Below are 23,558 nucleotides of genomic sequence, written 5' to 3' on the forward strand. Positions count from 1 at the left end.
TTCTGTTACATGCACATAGATTTATTGCACTTCCCATTTGTATCGTGTAAAATAAGGAGCCAAGAACAGAACACAAAGGTAGAAAAAAACATGAAGAGAAAAGAACAGATTGTTCCATGGCCAGCATAACTAACATACGCCAAGATAAAGTAAGCTAAGCTAAAATAAACTAATGTAAGCTCATCTTAAGTGACTTACAGTAAGATAACATGAAAATAAGCTAAGCTAAAGCAAGCTAAACTAGCATGATTAATCAATGCAGCCCCATCTCTCCTGTATATGGCAGACCTGTAAGATAACACAACAATAAGCTAAGCTAAGCTGCGCTAGCATGATTAATCAATGCAGCCCCATCTCTCCTGTACATGGGAGGCCTGTTCTACTGCAGTATTTCAATAGCAGCTCTTACAGCCACACCTCCTCTACCAGCCCTAGCGGTCTCATCACACAGGAAGCTCCTACACAGATGAATGCATAGCAGAAGTGCACAGAAATAAACATGAGGGTTGGTCTTAATTTGCAGGCTCACGCGCACAGCATACTTACATAGCTAACTTACTCACATAGCTAACTTACTCGCATAGCATACTCACATAGCTAACTTACTCGCATAGCATACTCACATAGCTAACTTACTCTCATAGCATACTTACTCACACAGCATACTCACATAGCTAACTTACTCGCATAGCATACTTACTCACACAGCATACTCACATAGCTAACTTACTCACACAGCATACTCACATAGCTAACTTACTCACATAGCTAACTTACTCACATAGCATACTTACATAGCTAACTTACTCACATAGCTAACTTCCTCGCATAGCATACTCACACAGCATACTCACATAGCTAACATACTCACACAACATACTCAATATCCCCAGACACACAGGGATTTTACCTTTTTAGGTAACTTCATTACTCTCAGAACCCAAGGAGGGTGTTCTCAGTACGTGGTTAAGGGCCAAACTTGGGTAAGGTCTCTCAGAGTAAGCGGTAAACCTCCTAATAGAAGAGCCCTATGGTTTCATTCTCCTAGCAACACAAAGGTTTAGGGCTCTTCTTTTAGCAGTTTTGCCGGGAGATAAATCACCCAGGTTTGTCACTAAAACCCCTGCTTAGAATAACCTCCAGGGCGCATTTAGGCGCATTTAACTCTCCCAATAAAACCCCCAGTTAGTGTGTGCTGTGGCTGCAGTCATACTGCTCCGTAACAGGCATCAGGGCTGGACCAGGGCGACTCCGTCAGGCACCAGGGCGACTCCGTCAGGCATCAGGGCTGGACCAGGGCGACTCCGTCAGGCACCAGGGCGACTCCGTCAGGCATCAGGGCTGGACCAGGGCGACTCCGCCAGGCACCAGGGCGACTCCGTCAGGCACCAGGGCGACTCCGTCAGGCGCCCCAAACTCGGCCCGGGTGAATAGCACCAGTGTCACCAGGTCCAGGCACAGGGTGCATTTAACTCTTATTCTACAGATCAAATATGGACTCTATAAACCACACATTACAGAGCTGTGCTGTCTCTCATTCCACACATGAGATATGGACTCTATAAATCAGACACATTACAGAGCCTGTATGGACATCAGATATGGAGGGTATAGATGGCAAAGCTGGGTAATGTGGGCATCAGATATGGAGGTATGGATGGCAAAGCTGGGTAATGTGGACATCAGATATGGAGGTATGGATGCTGTCTGCTGGTGTGCTTATAGGCTTCAGGCCCCAGTCACGACACAGGCTACCTTATGGAGCACAGCCACAGGAGTGACTGGTGTGTGTGTGTGTGTGTCTTTCCCTTAATGTCAGTACAGTCACAAGAGCGACTGGTGTGTGTGTGTGTGTGTGTGTGTGTGTGTGTGTGTGTGTTTGCCTTTGTGTCAATACAGTCACAGGAGCGACTGGTGTGTGTGTTTGTTTGCCTTTATGTCAGTACAGTCACAAGAGCGACTGGTGTGTGTGTGTGTGTGTGTGTGTGTGTTTGCCTTTGAGTCAGTACAGTTACAGGAGCAGCTGGTTAGTCCATGTGTCCATCAGTCAGCATGACATCACAGTAGCGTTACCATGGGGAAGACAAGAGAAGAGCATGAATATATAGGAGGCTTGAGAAGACGTGCATTCTGGGTAAATAGGAGACTTGGAAGGTGAAAGGTCAGGGGTGAGGGGTCGAAGGTCAGGGGTGAAGGGCGGAGCTCTGCTTAGACAGGCTCCATCAGGATCTCGTCCAGGTCTGACGACTCCAGCTCACGGAAGGCAGCATGGGAGCCAATCACAGCCAGCGTGGCACCTGAGTGACAGCACAGATAACCAATGAGAGAGGCAGTCTGGTATGAGCACGCACCATGAGCAGGCTGAATTTGTTCACACACACACACATACACATATATTCAAACACTGTCTCTCTCACACACACTCTGCTGCAGAAGCCATGTTTGTCTATGGTGCTGTAGTGTGTGTGTGTGTGTGTGTGTGTGTGTGTGGGGGGGGGGGGGGGACTATACTCACCCAGAACCCAGAAGACAGCAGTACCTGCTCCAGCCAACCAGAACACGGGGAAGGAGACACAGCCAGCCAATCCCAGCTGGTGACCCGACGTTAGCTCCCGCCCTACAACACAGGAGGCCAGGCAACAGGAGGTTAACCCACCAATCACAGAGCAGGAGGCAGGGCAACAGGAGGTTAACCCACCAATCACAGAGCAGGAGACAAACAAGCTCAGACATCCACTAGCTGCTGTACAGAAGCAGACACGGACAGACAGACAGACAGCTAATCAGACAAACTGATAGACAGACTGATAGACAGACAGCTAATCAGACAGACAGACAGACAGACAGCTAATCAGACAGACAGACTGCCAGTCAGACTGAGACAGCTAATGAGACACAGACAGGTTGAAAATCAGACAGATAGCCAATCAGACAGACAAACAGCTAATCAGACACAGACAGGCAGACAGACAGACAGACAGACAGACCAAGACTGCCAGTCAGACTGAGAGACAGCTAATGAGACACAGACAGACAGCTAATCAGACAGACAGATAGACAGACAGCTAATCAGACACAGACAGACAGCTAATCAGACAGACAGATAGACAGACAGCTAATCAGACACAGACAGACAGCTAATCAGACAGACAGATAGACAGACAGCTAATCAGACACAGACAGACAGCTAATCAGACAGACAGACAGACAGACTGCCAGTCAGACTGAGAGACTGCTAATGAGACACAGACAGACAGGTTGACTGAAAATCAGACAAATAGCCAATCAGACACAGACAGGCAGGCAGACAGACAGACAGACAGACAGACAGACAGACAGACAGACAGACAGACAGACAGACAGACAGACCGTCAGTCAAACTGTAAGAAAGCTAATGAGACACAGACAGACAAGAAGAAACAGACAGACAGCTAGTGTGACAAAACAGAGACAGAACAGAAGACAGAGAGAGACAGGAATGGAAACTGGCAGACAGACAGGGATGTAAGCGCGCGCGCACACACACACACACACACACACACGCACATTGACTACGTATATTATATTACACAAGCACATTGACTACATATATTACACTCAGACACCCTACACACACACACACACTAACACATTGACTACATATATTACACTCAGACACCCTACACACAGACACACACAAGCACATTGACTCTATATATTACACTCAGACACCCTACACACACACACACACACACACTCACCAAATATGACCAGCTTACTCTCCAGCGACTTGAGGTGGATGATGTAGAGAGCTCCAACAAACACGGCCAAGGCAATCAACAGCATGGGTGAGCTAATACTGGGGAGGAGGAGGAGGAGGAGGAGAGAGGAGGAGGAGGAGGAGGAGGAGGGGGGGGGGAGGAGGAGGAGAGAGGGAGGAGGAGGAGAGAGAGAGAGACAGAGAGGAGGGAGAGAGATGGGGTAGAGGGGCATAGATATACTCTTTTATAACTCCACTCTGGCTTTTGTTTGGAAATGTATATTAGTTTAGTGGAGTAAATGTATAGTTTAGTAAATGTATATTAGTTTAGAGTTGTAAATGTATATTAGTTTAGTGGAGTAAATGTATATTAGTTTAGAGTTGTAAATGTATATTAGTTTAGTGGAGTAAATGTATATTAGTTTAGAGTTGTAAATGTATATTAGTTTAGTGGAGTAAATGTATATTAGTTTAGAGTTGTAAATGTATATTAGTTTAGTGGAGTAAATGTATATTAGTTTAGTGTTGTAAATGTATATTAGTTTAGTGGAGTAAATGTATATTAGTTTAGTGTTGTAAATGTATATTAGTTTAGTGTTGTAAATGTATATTAGTTTAGTGTTGTGAATGTATATTAGTTTAGTGTTGTAAATGTATATTAGTTTAGTGTTGTAAATGTATATTAGTTTAGTGTTGTAAATGTATATTAGTTTAGTGGAGTAAATGTATATTAGTTTAGTGGAGTAAATGTATATTAGTTTAGTGCTTGTGAGGAGATCACTCCCCTGCTTTAGCCTATGATTACTGTGTGTGTGTGTGTGTGTGTGTGTGTGTGTGTGTGTGTGTGTCTGTGTGTGTGTGTCTTACATGCAGTACAGTATGAGGCCCATGAAGATGAAGGTGTAGTTGCTGTGGTAGGTGTCCAGGTTGCGCACCCCTCGTTGGCAGAGCTCCCCAAAGTTGCGCGGTTTGGAGAACTTGCGCTGGTCCACGAAGCTGGCCCACGGCCGAATGGACTTCCGGCGCCGGTCGAACCACTCCCTCGCCACGTGTGGAGAAAGGCCTTTGGGCAGACCCAGTCTGCAGGACACACACACACACACACTTAACACACACTCATCTGCAGGACACAGACACACACACTTAACACACACACACTCATCTGCAGGACACGGACACGGACACACACACACACACACAACATCCACTGCGCACACACACACACCCACACAAAGGAATTCCTATATGTGTTGTGAGGCTGAGGGTACTGCTACCCAGGGCCTCGGACTGGAGACCGGTGCTAGGGGAGACGGGTGCTACGGGAGACCTGCGCTACGGGAGACCGACTCCATCAGTTGGAAAACTCCTATGTAGGACAACTACTCCAACAAGATGAACTCAAGTCAGCACAACACACATGTGTCCTATGCTTACACCATACTCAGACCAATTCGATTTAAACAGAGCCTTCAGTCAGAACGGCGTACAGCAGCACACAGATACAGTCAATACGAATTATTTTCATGAAACATTTGTGCAAAAATGTATAGAAAACTATTCTGTACTGACTCAATTACTTAACGCGGTTGACTGTTTGTCTGGATTAACATAACATGACTGTAGTAAAGTGTATTTACTATTTTAGCAGTCAAGCCACTAGGTGGCAGCAGTAGTCTGGAGTGAGTGGTTGGTCTGGGTGTCAGTTGGAAGTTTACCTGCATGCTAGCAGTTGGATAAAGCTACCTGCATGAAACTGTACTGTTGGATTACGTGGTAATAAACAGATTGAACATAACGTTGTTCAAGTTACTACAATGACAAAGAAAACCCAGCTCATAGCTAACCTCCCCATGATGCTCGGGGCCACCAGATCCTCTTCCGCCTCGGCGGCGAACGGATCGTCCACTTTGACATCCATCTCGACTCGTCAGGTCCGTGGATCACTCCAATGCTGTCTGACAACTGCTGACGAAACAAGAGATGATGTTTAAGGTTGTATAAAACAAGATATGGAGACCAATCTGGACATCGAAAGATAATTTAGGTACATGGGGTTTACCATCGTTTCTGCTGCATAACAACAGCTATGCAAGCAGTGCTGTTTTTAATATCTAACCTCGAAGTTATAAGATGTGGCTAAAAGCTAACAATAGAAATTGTGACCGTCACAGGGCAGGAGTGGTCTTCCCGTTGTTTTGAAGGCACAACACACACACACACACACACACACACACACACACACACGTAACTAATGCACTCTTTTTCACAATAATTATAACTTATGGGTGTAATTATGCCACACTCCGTTCAACAATTATAAGTCTGATCTAGCTAGCTACCTAGCTAGGTAGGCAAGTTACCCAATACCAGATTCAAATCTCCCCCCCCCCCGTTTGCGCTGAAGACATCTATGATGACCAAGCGCAACTGAATCTGAGAAGCTATACAGAGTGATTCGGCTACTGTCTGATATGGTACATAATTAATACAAATTACGCACCTACGTTTGAAGGCTGGTATTTTCAACTTCCCTGTGTGTTCCTGTTTACAATGGTTTTCGTGGCAGGGGAAGTGATGTGGAAGCATGTTGACGACGTCACAGTTTCCACTTTTTTTTTCATACTTTCCTTACTAAGATCAGTATACTACCCATGCTTAGCGCCACCTGCTGAAACGGGCATTCATATGAATTCCTGTCACCCCTGAATACAACTGGACGCGCGACGACGAATCGTTGCATTTGTTGACGGCACGATCCAGTTCCCAATTCGCATTGGGCATTTGTTAGTTGACCATTAATCAGTTTTACATTTTACGTTATATATTGTCATATACAAAAACGAAAACGACAACTTCATAAGGATTTTGTTGTAACTGACAGGAAATAAAAACAAGCGGCGAGCATCAGCAGTGGCTTTGTGCGCCATACGACAGAGAAAGTGCTTAGCGTGCTTGACAATACATGAGAGGGTAATAGGCCACATTGGCATCATCTGAATCTGTTGGCAGCTGTTTGTCCAATCTGAAAGGTGGGTATGCGTCATGGTTTTAACACGATACGGGCAATCAGGGGGGTTCTTGATGATCTCGCCCGTTATTTCGCTAGACTGCTGGTCAAACTAACGGTAGTCTGGTCTGGATTGTTTGAGTGCATTTTACAAACACACGGTAACTTGCTCACCAACTAGCTAGATAACTAGCGTTGACCGTATTCGGGGGCATGTTACTATTTTAATCAGTGTGAATATATTTGAAAAACATGTCATAATAAGCAAGTCAACGTTTAGCAGCTATGGTTAGTTGTAGCTAGCTGGCGTAATCTGATAAACATTAGCATCTCTCGGCCGCCAGTTGGCTAACTGAACAATAATACGGAAACAGCTGATCCTGCAAAGTCAGCTGTTACGACCATCAATGTTCCACACAGCGCGTGGAAATTAGACAAATAATTGTTTTTAAGGCGATAATTATATATGTCATATGTCACATGGTATGTTGTATGTCCTGATTTGACAACCTTTCCGTAATGATTTGTGTTGTTTTGACCAAGGTTGTGTGCAACGTGACATTGCGTAATATGTACACGTGATGTTGAAAACCTGATGTTACACTGTCAACACGGTTGGGCGTGAACTCAAGTCTCCGATGTGGAGTCGATGCATGTATCTGTAGCATTTGTTGTAGGCATTAAAGTTATTAACTGAAGCTAAAAGAAAAACCGCTGTCTTGAAACGTTGCTCAGCATATCTGAATATTAACTGTTGGTTGAGGAAAAAGCTACGGACGTAGTGGTGGGTATTCTGCTAACAAGGAGTTCACAGCAAGCTATCGCTCGCTAGCGTTTGGTGTTGTATAGGATAAGCTAACCAGTCGCATATATTCTGACCAACACTCTGTGCTTATTACAATTCAGTCGAAGGTGGTGTAACATTGTTCTGGTTTCCCCCATATTTATACAATGTTCTCTTTGTTCTCGTCTTCAACAGGAGAAGTTGTCCTTAGGGCCATAGGAGTTTGTGTTGGCTTGCTCGCTAACTATGGCTACATGTCGCCCCCCTCGGTTCAGCCCGTGGGAGGAAACCGAATGTTTCACCTACTATGACATGCTCACTCCTCATGAAATTTACGAAGTCGTGGGCTCTCATCTGACGGAAACGGACGTCGAAGTGTTGTCTTTTCTATTGGACGAAATGTACCCCGACGACGAACACCCCCTTGATCCAGAAAAATTCACCCAAGTGGCTAGGGGCGACTCCGGACAGCTAGAGGTGGTCACACCGCCAGACCCCCGGCTGGTGAAATCCTGGCGCCGGATCCGTCCCCGGGGCGCCCCATGTCCCGAGGCCGCCCGACACAAGCCCAAGTGCGGGGTGGAGCTGCTGCTGGAGCTCGAGAGGAGAGGCCATCTGAGCGAGGCCAACCTGGAGCCTCTGCTGCAGCTCCTGCGCGTGCTCACACGCCACGATCTCCTCCCGTTCGTCTCGCGCAAGAAGCGGAGAACAGGTGAGAAATCGCGCGCTAGCCTTGGCATGATGATGCTGCAGCAGCTACCGGGAGAGAGGGGAGCTTTGGTCCGTTCCCCATGCACTGACCTTCTGTGTGCCTACAGTGTCACCAGAGAGAGACTACATGGTCCAGCTGGACGAGACGGCCAAGGAGGGGTGCTCTGAGGACGCCAGGAGCTGTAGTCATGCCAACCCCCCTAGCGACTGTCATGCCAACCACCCCCCTAACGACTGCTCCTCTCAGCTTTGGAGGGAAGGTGAGGCCAAGCGATGGGGTAGAGGGAGGGGGCTGTGAAGCATGGGCTGGGGCAGTTCCTGGGTTTGGTGTGTGTGTGTGTGTGTGTGTGTGTGTGTGTGTGTGTGTGTTGGGCTGTGCTGTGCTGTGCTGGGGTGTGGGTGCCAGTGAGCCAGCCATGATTGAGAGGATTGACTCCAAGATGCCAACCCAGTTTGTGACCGTGCCGGCCCAGACCATTGTGAAGAGATGGAGAGTGTCATTGTGACTACTGCGCGCACACACACACACACACACACACACAGGTTGTTGTCACTGCACAGCCGCTCCAGGAGCCGCCCAGTGTAAATGCAGGCACCGCTTACCTGCAGTCACATTTCTGCACAGCTGTAAGTGGGTATTAGATGGTACACTGACCCAAATCCGGACCTGTTGGCAGAGCTGGCAGAGTAGAGCTGCCAGGGGACGTTCATGATGCCAGTTTACACATCAGAGCGTGGGAGATGATGCCAGTTTACACATCAGAGCGTGGGAGATGATGCCAGTTTACACATCAGAGCGTGGGAGATCATGCCAGTATATGCCAGTTTACACATCAGAGCGTGGGAGATGATGCCAATATATGCCAGTTTACACATCAGAGCGTGGGAGATCATGCCAGTTTACACATCAGAGCGTGGGAGATCATGCCAGTTTACACATCAGAGTGTGCCAGTATATGCCAGTTTACACATCAGAGCGTGGCAGATCATGCCAATCTATGCCAGTTTACACATCAGAGCGTGGGAGATCATGCCAATCTATGCCAGTTTACACATCAGAGCGTGGGAGATCATGCCAGTTTACACATCAGAGCGTGGGATATGATGTTCTGAGAGTTTTACAGGGCACACTGATTTCAGCTGACCTTTACTAACCGAAGTGTGTGTTTGTGTGTGTTTGCATTCTCAGGGATTGACCCTGTGAGGTCAGCAAACCCCGCCCGGCGGAAGCGGGGCAAAGGGCGTCTGTGGACGCGTAGAAAAGGCCCCAAACCGCAGGAGCTCCCGCCGCCACCCGTCCCAAACAAAGTCACCTGTGGTAAGAACTCTTCTCCCCGTCCCTCTCCCACTCGTCACGTCACTCTCTCCTCTCTCATCTCATGTCAGTGTCACACTCCTCTTCCCTTCCCTGACTTCCCTATTCCTCCCATCATGGCCACTCTGTGTGTCTGTGTCTGTGTCTGTGTGTGTGTGTGTGTGTGTGTGTGTGTGTGTGTGTGTGTGTGTGTGTGTGTGTGTGTGTGTGTGTGTGTGTGTGATGGCTTTACGTCTACAGCCTGGTTGGCATGACTGGGGAAAGATTAGCTGAAACTGAAGTTTCTTCCCCTCTCCATGTCATGTCCCTCTCCATGTCATGTCCCTCTCCATGCAGCAGGGCAGTGCAACTGTCCCGTCGCGGCTCTGTTTGAACTCCATTCCGGCTCTGCTGCTGCTTCCTCCCGTCAGTATGTTTTCCTGTAAGGTTAATGGGACAGGGACCGCTAACATTATACGCCATTATAACAGTATAACGGCATGCTATGGAGTCTGATGTAAGGACACACTCAGGCCACTGAGCTCCGCCCACTGATAGATCACATGGTGGTTGCCGGGTGGTTGACCTCTGAACCCCCTAGCCTTTGCTGCGTTCCATGTATCTTGGAAGTCGGAGCTGGGAATGGCGTCACACCCCCGGGTTCACCACGTCCCAGTACGACGAGTCGGAAAACCAACTGTTCCCAGATATTAGCAATAACAGTTGATAACAACGCATTATGTGTCATTTTGTGCACACAAACACCATAGCAACTATCACCATAGCAACATGTCCACAGTACTGTGTGTATAACTGATTGAATGAGACACAAATAAGACAGAAGTGTTAATAAACAGTATATTACTACACACAGTTTCCACACTGCCGATGTGTGGAGCGGCCATCTTGGACTTTGAGGTCAGGGTTGGTAGGTTTGTCAGACTTTCCGCGATAGAAATCTGACTTCCATTTCCAACTGGGAACTCCAAAATTCCGACTTCTTAGTTCAAATAGAAGGCGCCATAATCTCTACAGTGCAGCACAGCGAACCGACACACACACACACACACACACACATACACACACACACACACACACACACTCACACACACACACACATGCAGATGTGACCTGCATTGTGTGGACAAGCAATCCTGTACCTTAAGGGAGTGATGTTTAGCCGCTGGCTACCGCTACACAGAGAAGCACAGCAAACACACACACACACACGCTTCACAGAGAAGCACAGCACACAGACACCTGAGCCACTCCCTCCAGAGGCCCTGTACCTGAGACGCTTCGGGTTTTAATGCTGTGATGGAGAGCGCCGTTGTGTCTGCTGTGATGGAGAATGGCGTTGTGTCTGCTCCCTGCAATGTAAGATTTTTTTTCATTTTCTGTGTATCAATGCATTCTGATATCATTACTCCTGTGGTTACACCCACCTTGACCCCTCACCCCTGACCCCGACCCCTGACCCTAGGTTTGACCCCTCACCCTGTTTCAGTCGGGGTGCTCCTACTCTCATCTCTCCATCCTTATAGCATTCATCCATCTCATCCCTAACATCTACTCCTGTCTGTCTCCTGTCTGTCTGTCTGTCTGTCTGTCTGTCTGTCTGTCTGTCTGTCTCCCTGAGTCTCCATATCTCCTCTATTTGTCTACTCCTTTTCTTTCTTTGTCTGTGTGTGTGTGTGTGTGTGTGTGTGTGTTTCTGTGTAAAGTGATGATTTTGTGTCATGTGCTTGTTTGACGATATGGAAAGTTCCAGACACGTATTGCCTGCTCTGAGATGCTGTATAGGCCCTGTGTGTGTGTGTGTGTGTGTGTGTGTGTTTCTGTTTAAAGTGATGCTTTTGTGAGCTGCTGTATAGGCCCTGTGTGTGTGTGTATGTGTGTGTTTCTGTGTAAAGTGATGATTTTGTGAGCTGCTGTATTTTGTGAGCAGCAGTCAGGAGCGCAGTGCAGACCTGTGACGCTCCTCATAGCCAAACCCTGACCAGACCACATGTCTGTACGCCCACCGCAGCCTCCTCACTGCCAGTAGTCTCCCCTCTGACCTCTCAACCTTTACCCTGCTGATGTAGTCATCTGCCCTCCGACCCCTCAACCTTAACCCTGCTGATGTAGTCATGTGACCTCTGACCCCTCAACTTTAACCCTGCTGATGTAGTCATCTGACCTCCGACCTCTGAACCTTAACCCTGCTGATGTAGTCATGTGACCTTTCAGTGCCCTTTGAGACCCTCTCGGATTAACACGGCCCACGACATCCCCGAGTCCTGCAGAGTGTTTGAGTAATTCTTCATCCAGTGTCTGCTAAGATGAGAACGCTAAACCACTAGCCGCTAAAAGACCATTCTACCTACACAGACCATTCTAACTACCAGTCATCCAGTTCTCTACAAACTACTCCAAGACTACGGTGATGTGGCCAGCTCAGAGTGTGAGATTTGATCAGTCCTGTAAGTACTTCAGGTTATGAAGGTTTATGAATCTCACTACAGAACATAGAACCATCCTCCAGCTCCCAGTCGCCCGAGTGTCCTGCAGTGCTGTGTCTGACCTTTTAACCTTTCAACTTTGACCTGTGATGAACCCTGTGCACATGCTCTCTGCTCTCTTGACTCCGCATTTAATCCCAGCAGGTTGACTCAGGATTGCGTAGGAAAAAGGTGCAGAATGGATAGAGAGAGGGAGAGAGCTGCAAAAAAAAAAAGACAAAAAGAACACAGCCGCTGTATTCTCTCAGGTGTGTGTCCGCACTGGCGCTCTTTCCCCCAGGCCACGCCCACGCCGCAGGTAAACCACAAACAAAGCTGTTCATGTGCCTGTTTCCATGTAACCTCTGACCTCTGCTCAGTGCTGCCCCCCTCAGGCCAATGTCTGTCCACACGTAGTCTCCCTCTGCCCCCCCTGCCTCTGGAGAAGGGGTTGTGTAGATCTCCATAGTTACAGAAGTCCGCCCCAGAGTCGTTGGTATATTCCTCAGAACTTTCAGGAAGGCTGCGATGTTCAAAAAAAGCACCCCACTAACAGATAATGTGATCATTCAAATACTACCCTGCCAAATCTCACAGGAAAAGAAAAATGTTCAGGTGTTTCAAGTGAGAAGGTTGACAGACCACAGACCCCCCCCCCCCCCCCCCCGCTCCTGAGACAAGCCCATTGAAAATGCCCTGAGACCTGTCTGGCTCGTGCTCTAGTCATTCATCAGCTCTTGCTCATTTCTGACGGGGCTGAGGAAAAAAGCAGCGTAGCGTTGCCATGGCGCATCTCTGTGACCTTTTACTGAATGAGTTCTGAGGAAAATTACCCAACTGGCAGAGAGCTTCAGCTCCAGCACGCCTCACTTCCTGTCAGCCTATGTCACTTCCTGTCAGCCTATGTCACTTCCCGTCAGCCTATGTCACTTCCTGTGCTAAAGATCAGAGACGCGGGGCTGATGGCCTCGAAACAGGAACGCTGCATCTATTAAGCGTTTGCATTGTTCAGATTGGATCTGTTATCCAATCAGCTGTTATCCAGACCCTGTTGTCCTATTGCAGTCATAATAATGATCTATTCTAAAGTTCCAAGTCGTGACCCTGAGGTGCCAGCCGACTCGTGCTTCAGTTTAACATTCACTCAGCCTTGCATCTTTCCAGGAAACTGTTGATAACCACAGACAATAAATGAACTGCTGAATGTGTAAACCCACTCGAAATGAATGAATGTAGTCAGATTGTAAACCTTGAAACGCCAAACCTCACACTAAAGTCATACAGGCCGATGAAACTGGTTTGAGAAAGGAGACTAAACCCTTAAGTCCACCGATCTCTAAAGTAATACAGGATCTCTGGCCTCCGCAGGTTGTGGCTCACTGGGGTTGCCGACTCATGGGTTAGGGGTCAGGGGTTAGGGGTCAGGGGTTAGGGTTTAGGGTTTCACCGTATCGTAGCCTTTTCGCTGCTCTTTGGGCACCTAATGTCATTGACAGGGAACTGGCAACAAGCAAAACAATGAGCAAAGTCTGTCGCTCATGGACTAAAGCTAATTGAATGACTTGGCTAAATCATTCTGCTAATTTAAGACAATGACCATGATCCTATGTGACCAGTAGAGGGCGCTTGCCATGATCCTATGTGACCCGTAGAGGGCGCTTGCCATGATCCTATGTGACCCGTAGAGGGCGCTTGCCATGATCGTCCTCCGTGAATGGAGCTAAACACCGAAAGTAATTATTTACACCTTCAAGCCAAACAATACATTATTTTTTATTACATTTTTGGCAAAAAGAGTATCGATTATATATTGTACATGAAATGAAAAAACAACTAATGATCTGTAGTCCTCTGAGTCCCAGCTATACCACATGAAGGCCGTGGTCCTTAAACTCCAAGCTCTATGACTTCAAAGCTATGGTCCTTTAAGCTAATCAGCCTGGGAGCCACAGTCCTGTAGCGCCCAGATCTCTATGGTCCTTTAAGCTAATCACCGTGAGAGCCAGAGTCCTGTAGCTCCCAGATCTCTATGGTCCTTTAAGCTAATCACCGTGAGAGCCACAGTCCTGTAGCCCCGAGATCTCTATGGTCCTTTAAGCTAATCACCGTGAGAGCCAGAGTCCTGTAGCTCCCAGATCTCTATGGTCCTTTAAGCTAATCACCATGAGAGCCAGAGTCCTGTAGCTCCCAGATCTCTATGGTCCTTTAAGCTAATCACCGTGAGAGCCAGAGTCCTGTAGCTCCCAGATCTCTATGGTCCTTTAAGCTAATCACCGTGAGAGCCAGAGTCCTGTAGCTCCCAGATCTCCGCCATGACTGAGCCTCGGCTCTCAGACTGCCTGCCTGCTCCTAACCGTGTGAGAGACTTGCGTTGATGTCCATGTGTACTGTCATTGCTTTTGCCTGCCTTGTTTTAACCAGAACTCAACCAATGACAAGAAAACAAAAAAAGTTCAACCCAAAATATGCTTCTCTTTCTGTTTCTCTGTGTTTGCAGTTCAAAAAATCAGACTGAATCGCGTGCTTGTGTGTGTCAGGGACAAAAACAGCTTGCTCGTCCTCACACACACAAAGAGGGAGAGAATGACCTTGCCCAAAAACAGAGGTGTCACAAGCGAAAAGGCTCTGAAGGGAAAGGGGGTGCTGTGCTCTCGTTCTCTCTCCCCTCCGGTCACTCCGTTGCTCAGCAGGAATCAAACGGATCTGTTAACTCTCCACGGCCTCCGCGCCACGTGACTGCTCAGTAACTCACCACGCCCTCACAAGGGGGGAGGGGGCGAACGGGCGGACGGGCGGACGGGCGAACGGGGCTGGACACTCGCTTCTGATGTTACTGAGAACTTCAAAAAACAAAGCAACAACAGACGCTCCTGTGAGTGAAATGAGCAGCCGAGCTGGCTGAAGAGATCTCTGTGGCCTTCGGGAGCAAATGCCTCTTTTTTTATGATGAAGTGTGTAATACTGTCTTTGAGACCCAGAGAAACAATGACCAGTCACAATAATCACTGCCACCGAATCAACACTGCAGCCTTTTTGTCTCAAAAGCCAGAGCCTGATACCGCGGATCCAGTGCAGAGTGTTTGATGTAAATGCTGCAATGATTATTCTCCGTATCTCAGGATCAAATGGGTTAGCAGTGTCAGGCAGTACCCACATTGCTCATTCGAGTTAGCATTCTGTAGCTCATTTGAGTTAGCATTCTGTAGCTCATTGAAGTAAGCATTATGTAGCTCATTGGAGTTAGCATTATGTAGCTCATTGAAGTAAGCATTATGTAGCTCATTGAAGTTAGCATTATGTAGCTCATTGAAGTTAACATTCTGTAGCTCATTGAAGTAAGCATTATGTAGCTCATTGGAGTTAGCATTCTGTAGCTCATTGGAGTTAGCATTATGTAGCTCATTGAAGTAAGCATTATGTAGCTCATTGGAGTTAGCATTATGTAGCTCATTGAAGTAAGCATTATGTAGCTCATTGAAGTTAGCATTATGTAGCTCATTGAAGTTAACATTCTGTAGCTCATTGGAGTTAGCATTCTGTAGCTCATTGGAGTTAGCACTCTGTAGCTCATTGAAGTAAGCACTCTGTAGCTCATTGAAGTAAGCATTATGTAGCTCATTGGAGTTAGCATTATGTAGCTCATTGAAGTAAGCATTATGTAGCTCATTGAAGTTAGCATTATGTAGCTCATTGAAGTTAACATTCTGTAGCTCATTGGAGTTAGCATTCTGTAGCTCATTGGAGTTAGCACTCTGTAGCTCATAGCACTCTGTAGCTCATAGCACTCTGTAGCTCATTGGAGTTAGCGCTCTGTAGCTCATTGGAGTTAGCTTAGCACTCTGTAGCTATTGGAGTTAGCATTCTGTAGCTCACTGGAGTTAGCATTCTGTAGCTCATTGAAGTTAAGGGCTCTGTAGCTCATTGGAGTTAGCATTCTGTAGCTCATTGAAGTTAAGGGCTCTGTAGCTCATTGAAGTTAGCACTCTGTAGCTCATTGGAGTTAGCATTCTGTAGCTCATTGAAGTTAAGGGCTCTGTAGCTCATTGAAGTTAACACTCTGTAGCTCATTGTCCATGACTGGATCTGAAACCTCTGCTGTGTCAAATGTTCTAAAGGTGCTTACTGTAAAACAGAGACAATGTGAAGTATTCTTGAACTTCCTCGAGGAGAAAGAAATGAGACACTATAAAGTGGATAAGCCTGAATTACCTTAACAACAACAAAATGGAATGTGATGTTTTGTCCAGGCGGAGGGCTCCTGTGGCCCGGGGGTGTGTGTGTGTGTGACCAACTGTGCAGAGAACAAAGAAAGCGCTTCAACACCCTGTGTGGTCCGTTTGTTGTGTCCATACTTCTACTGTTCCTGTTATGCCTGCCTGCCCACACTAGACATATACCTGGGGAAAACAACACTGCACTGTCAGACTAGTCGCTAGTTGGTCAGGTTAGCTAGCTCTACTCTTAGACTAGTTGATAGGGGGTCAGGTTAACTAGCTCTACTGTCAGACTAGTCGCTAAGGGGTCAGGTTAGCGAGCTCTACTCTTAGACTAGTCGCTAGTTGGTCAGGTTAGCTAGCTCTACTGTCAGACCAGTCGCTAGGGCGTCAGGTTAGCTAGCTCTACTCTTAGACTAGTTGCTAGGGCGTCAGATTAGCTAGCTCTACTGTCAGACCAGTCGCTAGGGCGTCAGGTTAGCTAGCTCTACTCTTAGACTAGTTGCTAGGGGGTCAGGTTAGCTAGCTCTACTCTTAGACTAGTTGCTAGTGGGTCAGGGGTGGGACTGATGTTGTGGAGCTCTGTGTTCTCATGTTCTGCATTGACCAGTAAGGAAGCTGTAGCTCTGCCTCAGTCAGGCCCCCTGAAGAAGCCTGTGGGTGACTACAACATTAGAAGCGAGGCCACTGTGGCGTCTGTCAGCCAGGGAATGTGTTTCAGCCTCGTTCAGAAGATCCACTGGTCCAGCTCCAGCTCTGACCTCAGGGCTAATCACATGACAGGAAATGACATCACGCCCCAGCGCCACTCTGACTCCAGTATGTATGCTCCCCCCCCCCGCTCTCTCTGTAGTTTGTGCTGTTGCATGCATCAGTCCTGTTCGCTTCCTGGGGGGACCCTCTGGATCAACCCCACCCGACCCGTGCCTGTGTGTGTGGGAGTGTCTGAGTGTCTGAGTAAGATTAGAGTGTGTGTGTGACTGACTTAAGTATGCTCAGGCAGCATCAGCCCCACCCGCTTATGCAATTCAGCCCCACCACTCCTAGGTCTCTCAGATATAAACAGCATTCCACCCCTGCACACTCTATTGCCCCTGCACACTCTTATACCCTCTACACACTCCTGGTGTCTGCGGCAGGTATCTGTCTGCTATGCCCGTACACACACCCGTGGCTCTAAGCCTCTACTCCCTGTCTGCCCCAATGCCCCAGTCTTAAAGCCCTTAACCTTAGTCTGCCATATTGCCCATGTCTCTGCCCTCTCTGTCTTAATACCCCTGTCTCTGCCCTGCCACATGTCCTGCCTGGAAGTGAATCAACCAATCAGGGTTCAAATCCCATGTGGTCTCCCAGGATGTCCCCCAGTTCAGGGTCACCCCGTGTGTTTGAACCCCCGGGCTTCTGAGGGTCATCAGTCACGTGACCCCCGCCCCCCAGCCCCCACACCTGACAGTGCTTTTCTGTGCTCCACTCCACACACTGAATGAGGTCATCAGCTCCACCCAACACACTGAATGAGGTCATCAGCTCCACTTCACACACTGAATGAGGTCATCAGCTCCACTCCACACACTGAATGAGGTCATCAGCTCCACCCAACACACTGAATGAGGTCATCAGCTCCACTCCACACACTGAATGAGGTCATAAGCTCCACTCCACACACTGAATGAGGTCATCAGCTCCACTCCACACACTGAATGAGGTCATCAGCTCCACTCCACACACTGAATGAGGTCATCAGCTCCACTCAACACACTGAATGGTGGTCAGACGGAGCTGTCAGGCGTAATGAGGTCATCAGTACCACTCTTTTCTTCGCCAACCAGCGCCAGCCAAGTTTAAATGCAATGCCCCATAAGCCCCAACTCCAGTTGAGTTTCATACCATGCCACCTGAAATGCCACCCGTCCTGCTGCTCGGGCAGAGGCAGTCACCCTGCCTGGCACAGTGCCAAGCGCGCCCTCTCTTGCCAGTGATGCCGAGGGGTCTGAGGGTGTGTGCCTAGGGCTTCCTGTGTGTGTGGAGGGAAGGGCCTCGCTGTGTGTGTGTGTGTGTGTGTGTGTGTGTGGAGGGAAGGGACTTGCTGTGTGTGTGTGTGTGTGTGTGTGTATATGTGTGTGTGTGTGTGGAGGGAAGGGACTCGCTGTGTGTGTGTGTGTGAGGAGGGAAGGGACTCGGTGTGTGTGTGTGTGTGTGTGTGGAGGGAAGGGACTCGTGTGTGTGTGTGTGTGTGTGTGCAGGGCCTCGCTGTGTGTGTGTGTGTGTGTGTGCGCAGGGCCTCGCTGTGTGTGTGTGTGTGTGTGCAGGGCCTCACTGTGTGTGTTTGTGTGTGAAGGGCAGGGACTCACTGTGTGTGTGTGTGTGTGCAGGGCCTCGCTCTGTGTCTGTGTGTGTGTGTGTGTGTGTGTGTGTGTGTGTGTGTGCAGGGCCTCGCTCTGTGTCTGTGTGTGTGTGTGCAGGCCCTCGCTGTGCTGTGCTGCCTCAGGCGGCCACATCAGTCCACAGATCAGAGAATGCAGCAGCTCTTTACATCATTATTAATGCCACTGTGTGTGTGTGTGTGTGTGTGTGTGTGTGTGTGTGCAGGGCATCATTAATGGCACTGTGATTGGACACACTCCTTGCTGTGTGTGTGTGTGTGTGTGTGTGTGTGTGTGTGTGTGTGTGTGTGTGTGTGTGTGTGTGTGTGTGTGTGTGTGTGTGTGTGTGTGTGTGTGTGTGTGTGTGTGTGTGCAGGGCATCATTAATGGCACTGTGATTGGACACACTCCTTGCCTTCTCCTCACTGACCACGTGTCTTCTCTCTCTCTCTCTCTCTCTCTCTTTCTCTCTCTCTCTGTCGCTCTCCTTTCTTTCTCTCTCTGTCTCTCTTTGTCTCTCCTCTCTGTCTCTCCTCTCATTCTCTCTTTTTTTATTTATCTTCCGTGACATTCTCCACCCTTCTCCTTTCCCTCCTCCCTCTCCTCTCCCTCCCTTCCTCCTCTACCTCTCTCCTCTCCCTCCTCCCTCTCTCTCTCTCCTCTCCTTCCCTCTCCCTCCCTCTCTCTCGCTCTTCTCTCCCACCTCCCTCTCCTCTCCCTCCCTGTCTCTCTCTAACTCTCCTTCTCTCTCTCTCTCCTCCACCTCCCTCCTCTCTCTCTTTCCTCTCCCTCTCTCTCTCTTCTCTCCCTCTCTCTCTCTCTCTCCTTCAGATATCCGTCTGCGCGTGCGCCCTGAGTACTCGGAGCAGGAGTCCGTGTTGCGTGCGTCCGTGTCCTCGGACAAGCGCGAGCCGTTGGCGCGGCAGCTGGAGCTGTTCGGCCGTGCCAACGCCATGCTGCGGGCGCGGGACCTGGGCTCCATCAACTGCGACATCAAGTTCTCCGAGGTGTCCAAGCTGGACGCGTTCTGGGCCGACTACCTGAGCGGCGCGCTGACGGAGGCACTCAAGGACGTGTTCCTGACCGACGCCCTGAGGCGCGCCGCCGGGCACCACCGCCTGCAGCTGCTGGTCAGCGTGGACCAGGACGACTACGAGCAGGGACGCAGACACCTACTGGAGCACCTGACAGACCACCACACAGAGGTGAGAGTGTGTGTGTGTGTGTGTGTGTGTGTGTGTGAGCAGGGACGCAGACACCTACTGGAGCACCTGACAGACCACCACACAGAGGTGAGAGAGAGAGTGTGTGTGTGTGTGTGTGTGTGTGAGCAGGGACGCAGACAGCTACTGGAGCACCTGACAGACCACCACACAGAGGTGAGAGTGTGTGTGTGTGTGTGTGTGTGTGTGTGTGTGTGTGTGTGTGAGCAGGGAAGCAGACACCTACTGGAGCACCTGACAGACCACCACACAGAGGTGAGAGTGTGTGTGTGTGTGTGTGTGTGTGTGTGTGTGTGTGTGTGTGTGTGTGTGTGTGTGTGTGTGAGCAGGGACACAGACACCTACTGGAGCACCTCACAGACCACACAGAGGTGAGAGTGTGTGTGAGAGTGTGTGTGTGTGTGAGTGTGTGAGTAGGGACGCAGGCACCTGCTGGAGCACCTGACAGACCACCACACAGAGGTTAGAGTGTGTGTGTGTGTGTGTGTGTGTGTGTGTGTGTGAGCAGGGACGCAGACACCTACTGGAGCACCTCACAGACCACACAGAGGTGAGAGTGTGTGTGTGTGTGAGAGTGTGTGTGTGTGTGTGTGTGTGAGTGTGTGTGCAGGGACGCAGGCACCTGCTGGAGCACCTGACAGACTACCACACAGAGGTGAGAGAGAGTGTGTGTGTGTGTGTGTGTGTGTGTGTGTGTGTGAGCAGGGAAGCAGACACCTACTGGAGCACCTCACAGACCACACAGAGGTGAGAGAGGGTGTGTGTGTGTTTGTGTGTGTGTGTGTGTGTGTGTGTGCACCTCGCAGACAACACAGAGGTGAGAGTGTGTGTGTGTGTGTGTGTGTGTGTGTGTGTGTGTGTGTTTGTGTTTGTGTGTGTGTGTGCACCTCACAGACAACACAGAGGTGAGAGAGTGTGTGTGTGTGTGTGTGTGTGTGTGTGTGTGTGTGTGTGTGTGTGTGTGTGTGTGTGTGTGTGTGTGTGTGTGTGTGTGTGTGTGTGTGTGTGTGTGTGTGTGTGTGTGTGACACCGTCATGTACAGCCAGGTGTGAGGAAGGGTGTGTGCTACAAGCATCCAGCGTTACCATGGTATTATATACTGATAAGGGGGTTATCTCATTTTAAAGACAGAGAGCTTACCAGTGACAGGCCCCTAACATCCTGTCATGGTGATGATGATGATAGTGATGATGATGAAGATGATGGTGATGATGATGATGATAATGGCTACTCTGTCTCTGCTGTCCGCAGCTCCTGGCCTGAAGAGAGGCACGCCGGTGAAGACACAACGAAATATTATTTATTTATGAGAACTTACTACCATTATGATGATGATGATGCTGCGTTGTGTCAGGCTGCACTGGAAGCCAAACTGCTGTTAAGTTGGACACACACACACACACACACACACACACACACACACACAGCTCCTGTCCTACTGTCTGCACTGCAGGGTAATAACGCACACAGATATAAAAAATGATCACACATCCACATTCGCACCCATACACACACACACACACACACAGGTGCACATACACACACGTGTGTGTGTGTGTGAGGCTGGTGGGAGGCGGGGGTGAAACAGTGTTGAACCGAGTGCCAAACTTCAACCTGATGGAATGAGATCATTAGCTGGAAGGGGTCAAGGGTCACTGGTCCTCGTGGTCTGGGATGACTGATGTGTTTTTTTTTCTATGTGGGGGGGGGGGGTGGAAGGGGTTACAAGAAAACGTCCTGGTTTCCTACAGCAGTTGGGTGTTCTGATCAGGACCAGTGTCTGGTCCCTTGTGTTTGAGTTGAGAAGAAACGCCTTCATCTGCCTCCTGCTCAGTATCGCCCCCTGGAGGGCGGGAGGGAGGGAGGGAGGGAGGTTCTCTCACCTTCACTCACGGTGCATTGAAGAATGAATGGATAAAAGAATATAAGTATATGATGTCTTTGTTCTGGTGACAGGGAGGTTGCCTCTTTTCACCTCTCCTTTGTTGTACTTAATTCAATCTCAATTCAATATATTTGTGTACATTTGAATTAGTTTCGGGTAAAGGAAGTCTTTATCAGTCAAACGAGTGTGTCTTGTCTTCTGTGTGTCTGTGTTTGAATTGGTTCAGTGGCAGCGTTAGTCATCTTGTAGCTACACAATCTTTGCTCGGAGGATTACAGACATCACACACCACTATTCTGCTCTCATTCATTAAGTGTTGAATAAAGTTCGTGTCTGTTCGTAACACACAAGTGCCGTTATCCACGCAAACAGAAGAAGGCACGCGCTGTAACCTGCATTCCCGTTCAGCAAGTCTTTAAAGTAGCAATACGGAGTTCTGTTCCAAAACTAGTCAGCTAACTACCTAAAAGGCACGCAAAAACCTTGCAAACACCACCAACAGCCCAGCTGACACTGATAGAAGCTTGCCAACACACTAACTGGTGTCTTTTTTTGCAGTTTAGCTGGCAATGTCATGCGTGTGAAAGCTTTTCATCCATTTTTGCAGGGTGTACCAGCCCGTTACACAAAACTACACAGGGCATATCCTGGTTGGCTAGTGGGGAAGACACAGGTGTTTATCTGTCCTTCACATGACCAAATGATATCAAAATGAATTTGAGGATGGTACCAAAACTAGTTGTCTATAAAACCATATCTCAAAAAGTGTCAAATTGTTGCATAGTGTTACTTTAAGTGAAGCAATGTGTAATTTTCATCAAACCACGCATTATACAAATGAAAATGTAAAATGCACATTACGTTAACCATTCTGCTAACGTGACCACACTCCTGCGACAATTAGCCCCACTGATCCCGCTCTTAATAAAAATATTAGCCAGACTAAGTAAAACATAAACTATCAACGCCTACTTAACTTTGGCAGCATCAGTTTATGGGGTTTATGGGATAGACTATTGCGTTTTTTGCAGCCTACCAAAGTCGATAGGCAACCTTTCAATATAGACTTGCCATGTTCTGTCCTAGAAATAATTGTTGACGACTGGATTAAAAAAGCGATAGCGTCTACATCGCTAGTCGACCTAAGGGGGTAACATTTCACACAGTGTTCACACAAACTGTATTATTAAGAAGTAGACAGATGGAGTTACAATAAAGTTTTATTTGCTACATCGTTTGATTTCATATTATGCGCATTTTATGGTTTCCGTGGTTACAAACGAATTCCAGTTTATGTAATAATAACTGACGCATTCGATGTTCGATTCATGCGCCGTCTTAACGGCTGATCTTGAAAGTTATCGGATCTAATTTCACGAATGGAAATGGAGAACAGTCAGGGGGACAAAGTCCCCATCAAAATCTTGATTGGGCCGCCGTTGCCCCCTGGTGGGCCTGGTGCTCTGAGCAGGCGCAGTGAGAGTCTGGAGCTGGGAGGAGTGGTGAGTGATCCCAGCATTCCTGTCCCCAGCCATGAGGAGACAGACCCTCAGCAGGAGGTGTGTTCTGCCCGCCAGTGTAGGCGCAACATGTCAGAGCTGTGTAAGGACCTGGAGGCCCATCTCAGAGGGCTAAGATCAGAAGATGACCAGCTGCCTGAGACCCTCACTGGAGATACTGAGACCCCTGTCAAAGGTACTGAGGTTCTCACTCAAGCTGCTGAGAACCTCACCGAGCATACGGTGGCTCCCGTTGATAGGGAGGTTCTCGTTAATGATGCAGAGGATCTGAAGGGCTCTTTCAGCCAGGACTTCAGTGAGCAGCGACGGCCAGAGAGCCCTGTGCCCGAGCTGCC

The 23,558-nt window shown here is 48.5% G+C and overlaps 2 protein-coding genes across 6 annotated transcripts; one reads left to right on the top strand and one right to left on the bottom strand.

Moving 5' to 3' along the window:
• Positions 1 to 6,388, bottom strand: rabac1 (Rab acceptor 1 (prenylated)). Of its 4 annotated transcripts, none has more exons than XM_031575686.2 (7): positions 6,244 to 6,388; positions 5,584 to 5,704; positions 4,607 to 4,819; positions 3,741 to 3,838; positions 2,516 to 2,617; positions 1,913 to 2,297; positions 1 to 1,802 (listed from the first exon to the last, which is right to left on the bottom strand). In XM_031575686.2, exons 2-6 carry the CDS (start codon positions 5,655 to 5,657, stop codon positions 2,209 to 2,211), a joined length of 576 nt encoding a protein of 191 aa, XP_031431546.1. In that variant the 5' UTR covers positions 5,658 to 5,704; positions 6,244 to 6,388; the 3' UTR covers positions 1 to 1,802; positions 1,913 to 2,208. The 4 variants fall into 4 exon arrangements, with proteins under 4 accessions (XP_031431546.1, XP_031431545.1, XP_031431544.1 ...); XM_031575685.2 differs by having other exon boundaries at positions 6,240 to 6,388; XM_031575684.2 differs by having other exon boundaries at positions 5,584 to 5,701; positions 6,244 to 6,387.
• Positions 6,389 to 6,431: 43 nt separating this feature from the next.
• Positions 6,432 to 21,678, top strand: dedd1 (death effector domain-containing 1). 2 transcript variants are annotated; one of them, XM_031575681.2, is made up of 6 exons: positions 6,432 to 6,768; positions 7,726 to 8,242; positions 8,349 to 8,501; positions 9,431 to 9,559; positions 19,427 to 19,800; positions 21,070 to 21,678. In XM_031575681.2, exons 2-6 carry the CDS (start codon positions 7,777 to 7,779, stop codon positions 21,079 to 21,081), a joined length of 1,134 nt encoding a protein of 377 aa, XP_031431541.1. In that variant the 5' UTR covers positions 6,432 to 6,768; positions 7,726 to 7,776; the 3' UTR covers positions 21,082 to 21,678. The 2 variants fall into 2 exon arrangements, with proteins under 2 accessions (XP_031431541.1, XP_012675413.2); XM_012819959.3 differs by lacking the exon at positions 6,432 to 6,768 and adding an exon at positions 6,775 to 7,530.
• Positions 21,679 to 23,558: the final 1,880 nt, after the last annotated feature.

This window comes from Clupea harengus, chromosome 11 (genome assembly GCF_900700415.2).
Source record: "Clupea harengus chromosome 11, Ch_v2.0.2, whole genome shotgun sequence".
In the NCBI taxonomy this organism is placed as follows: Eukaryota; Metazoa; Chordata; class Actinopteri; order Clupeiformes; family Clupeidae; genus Clupea; species Clupea harengus.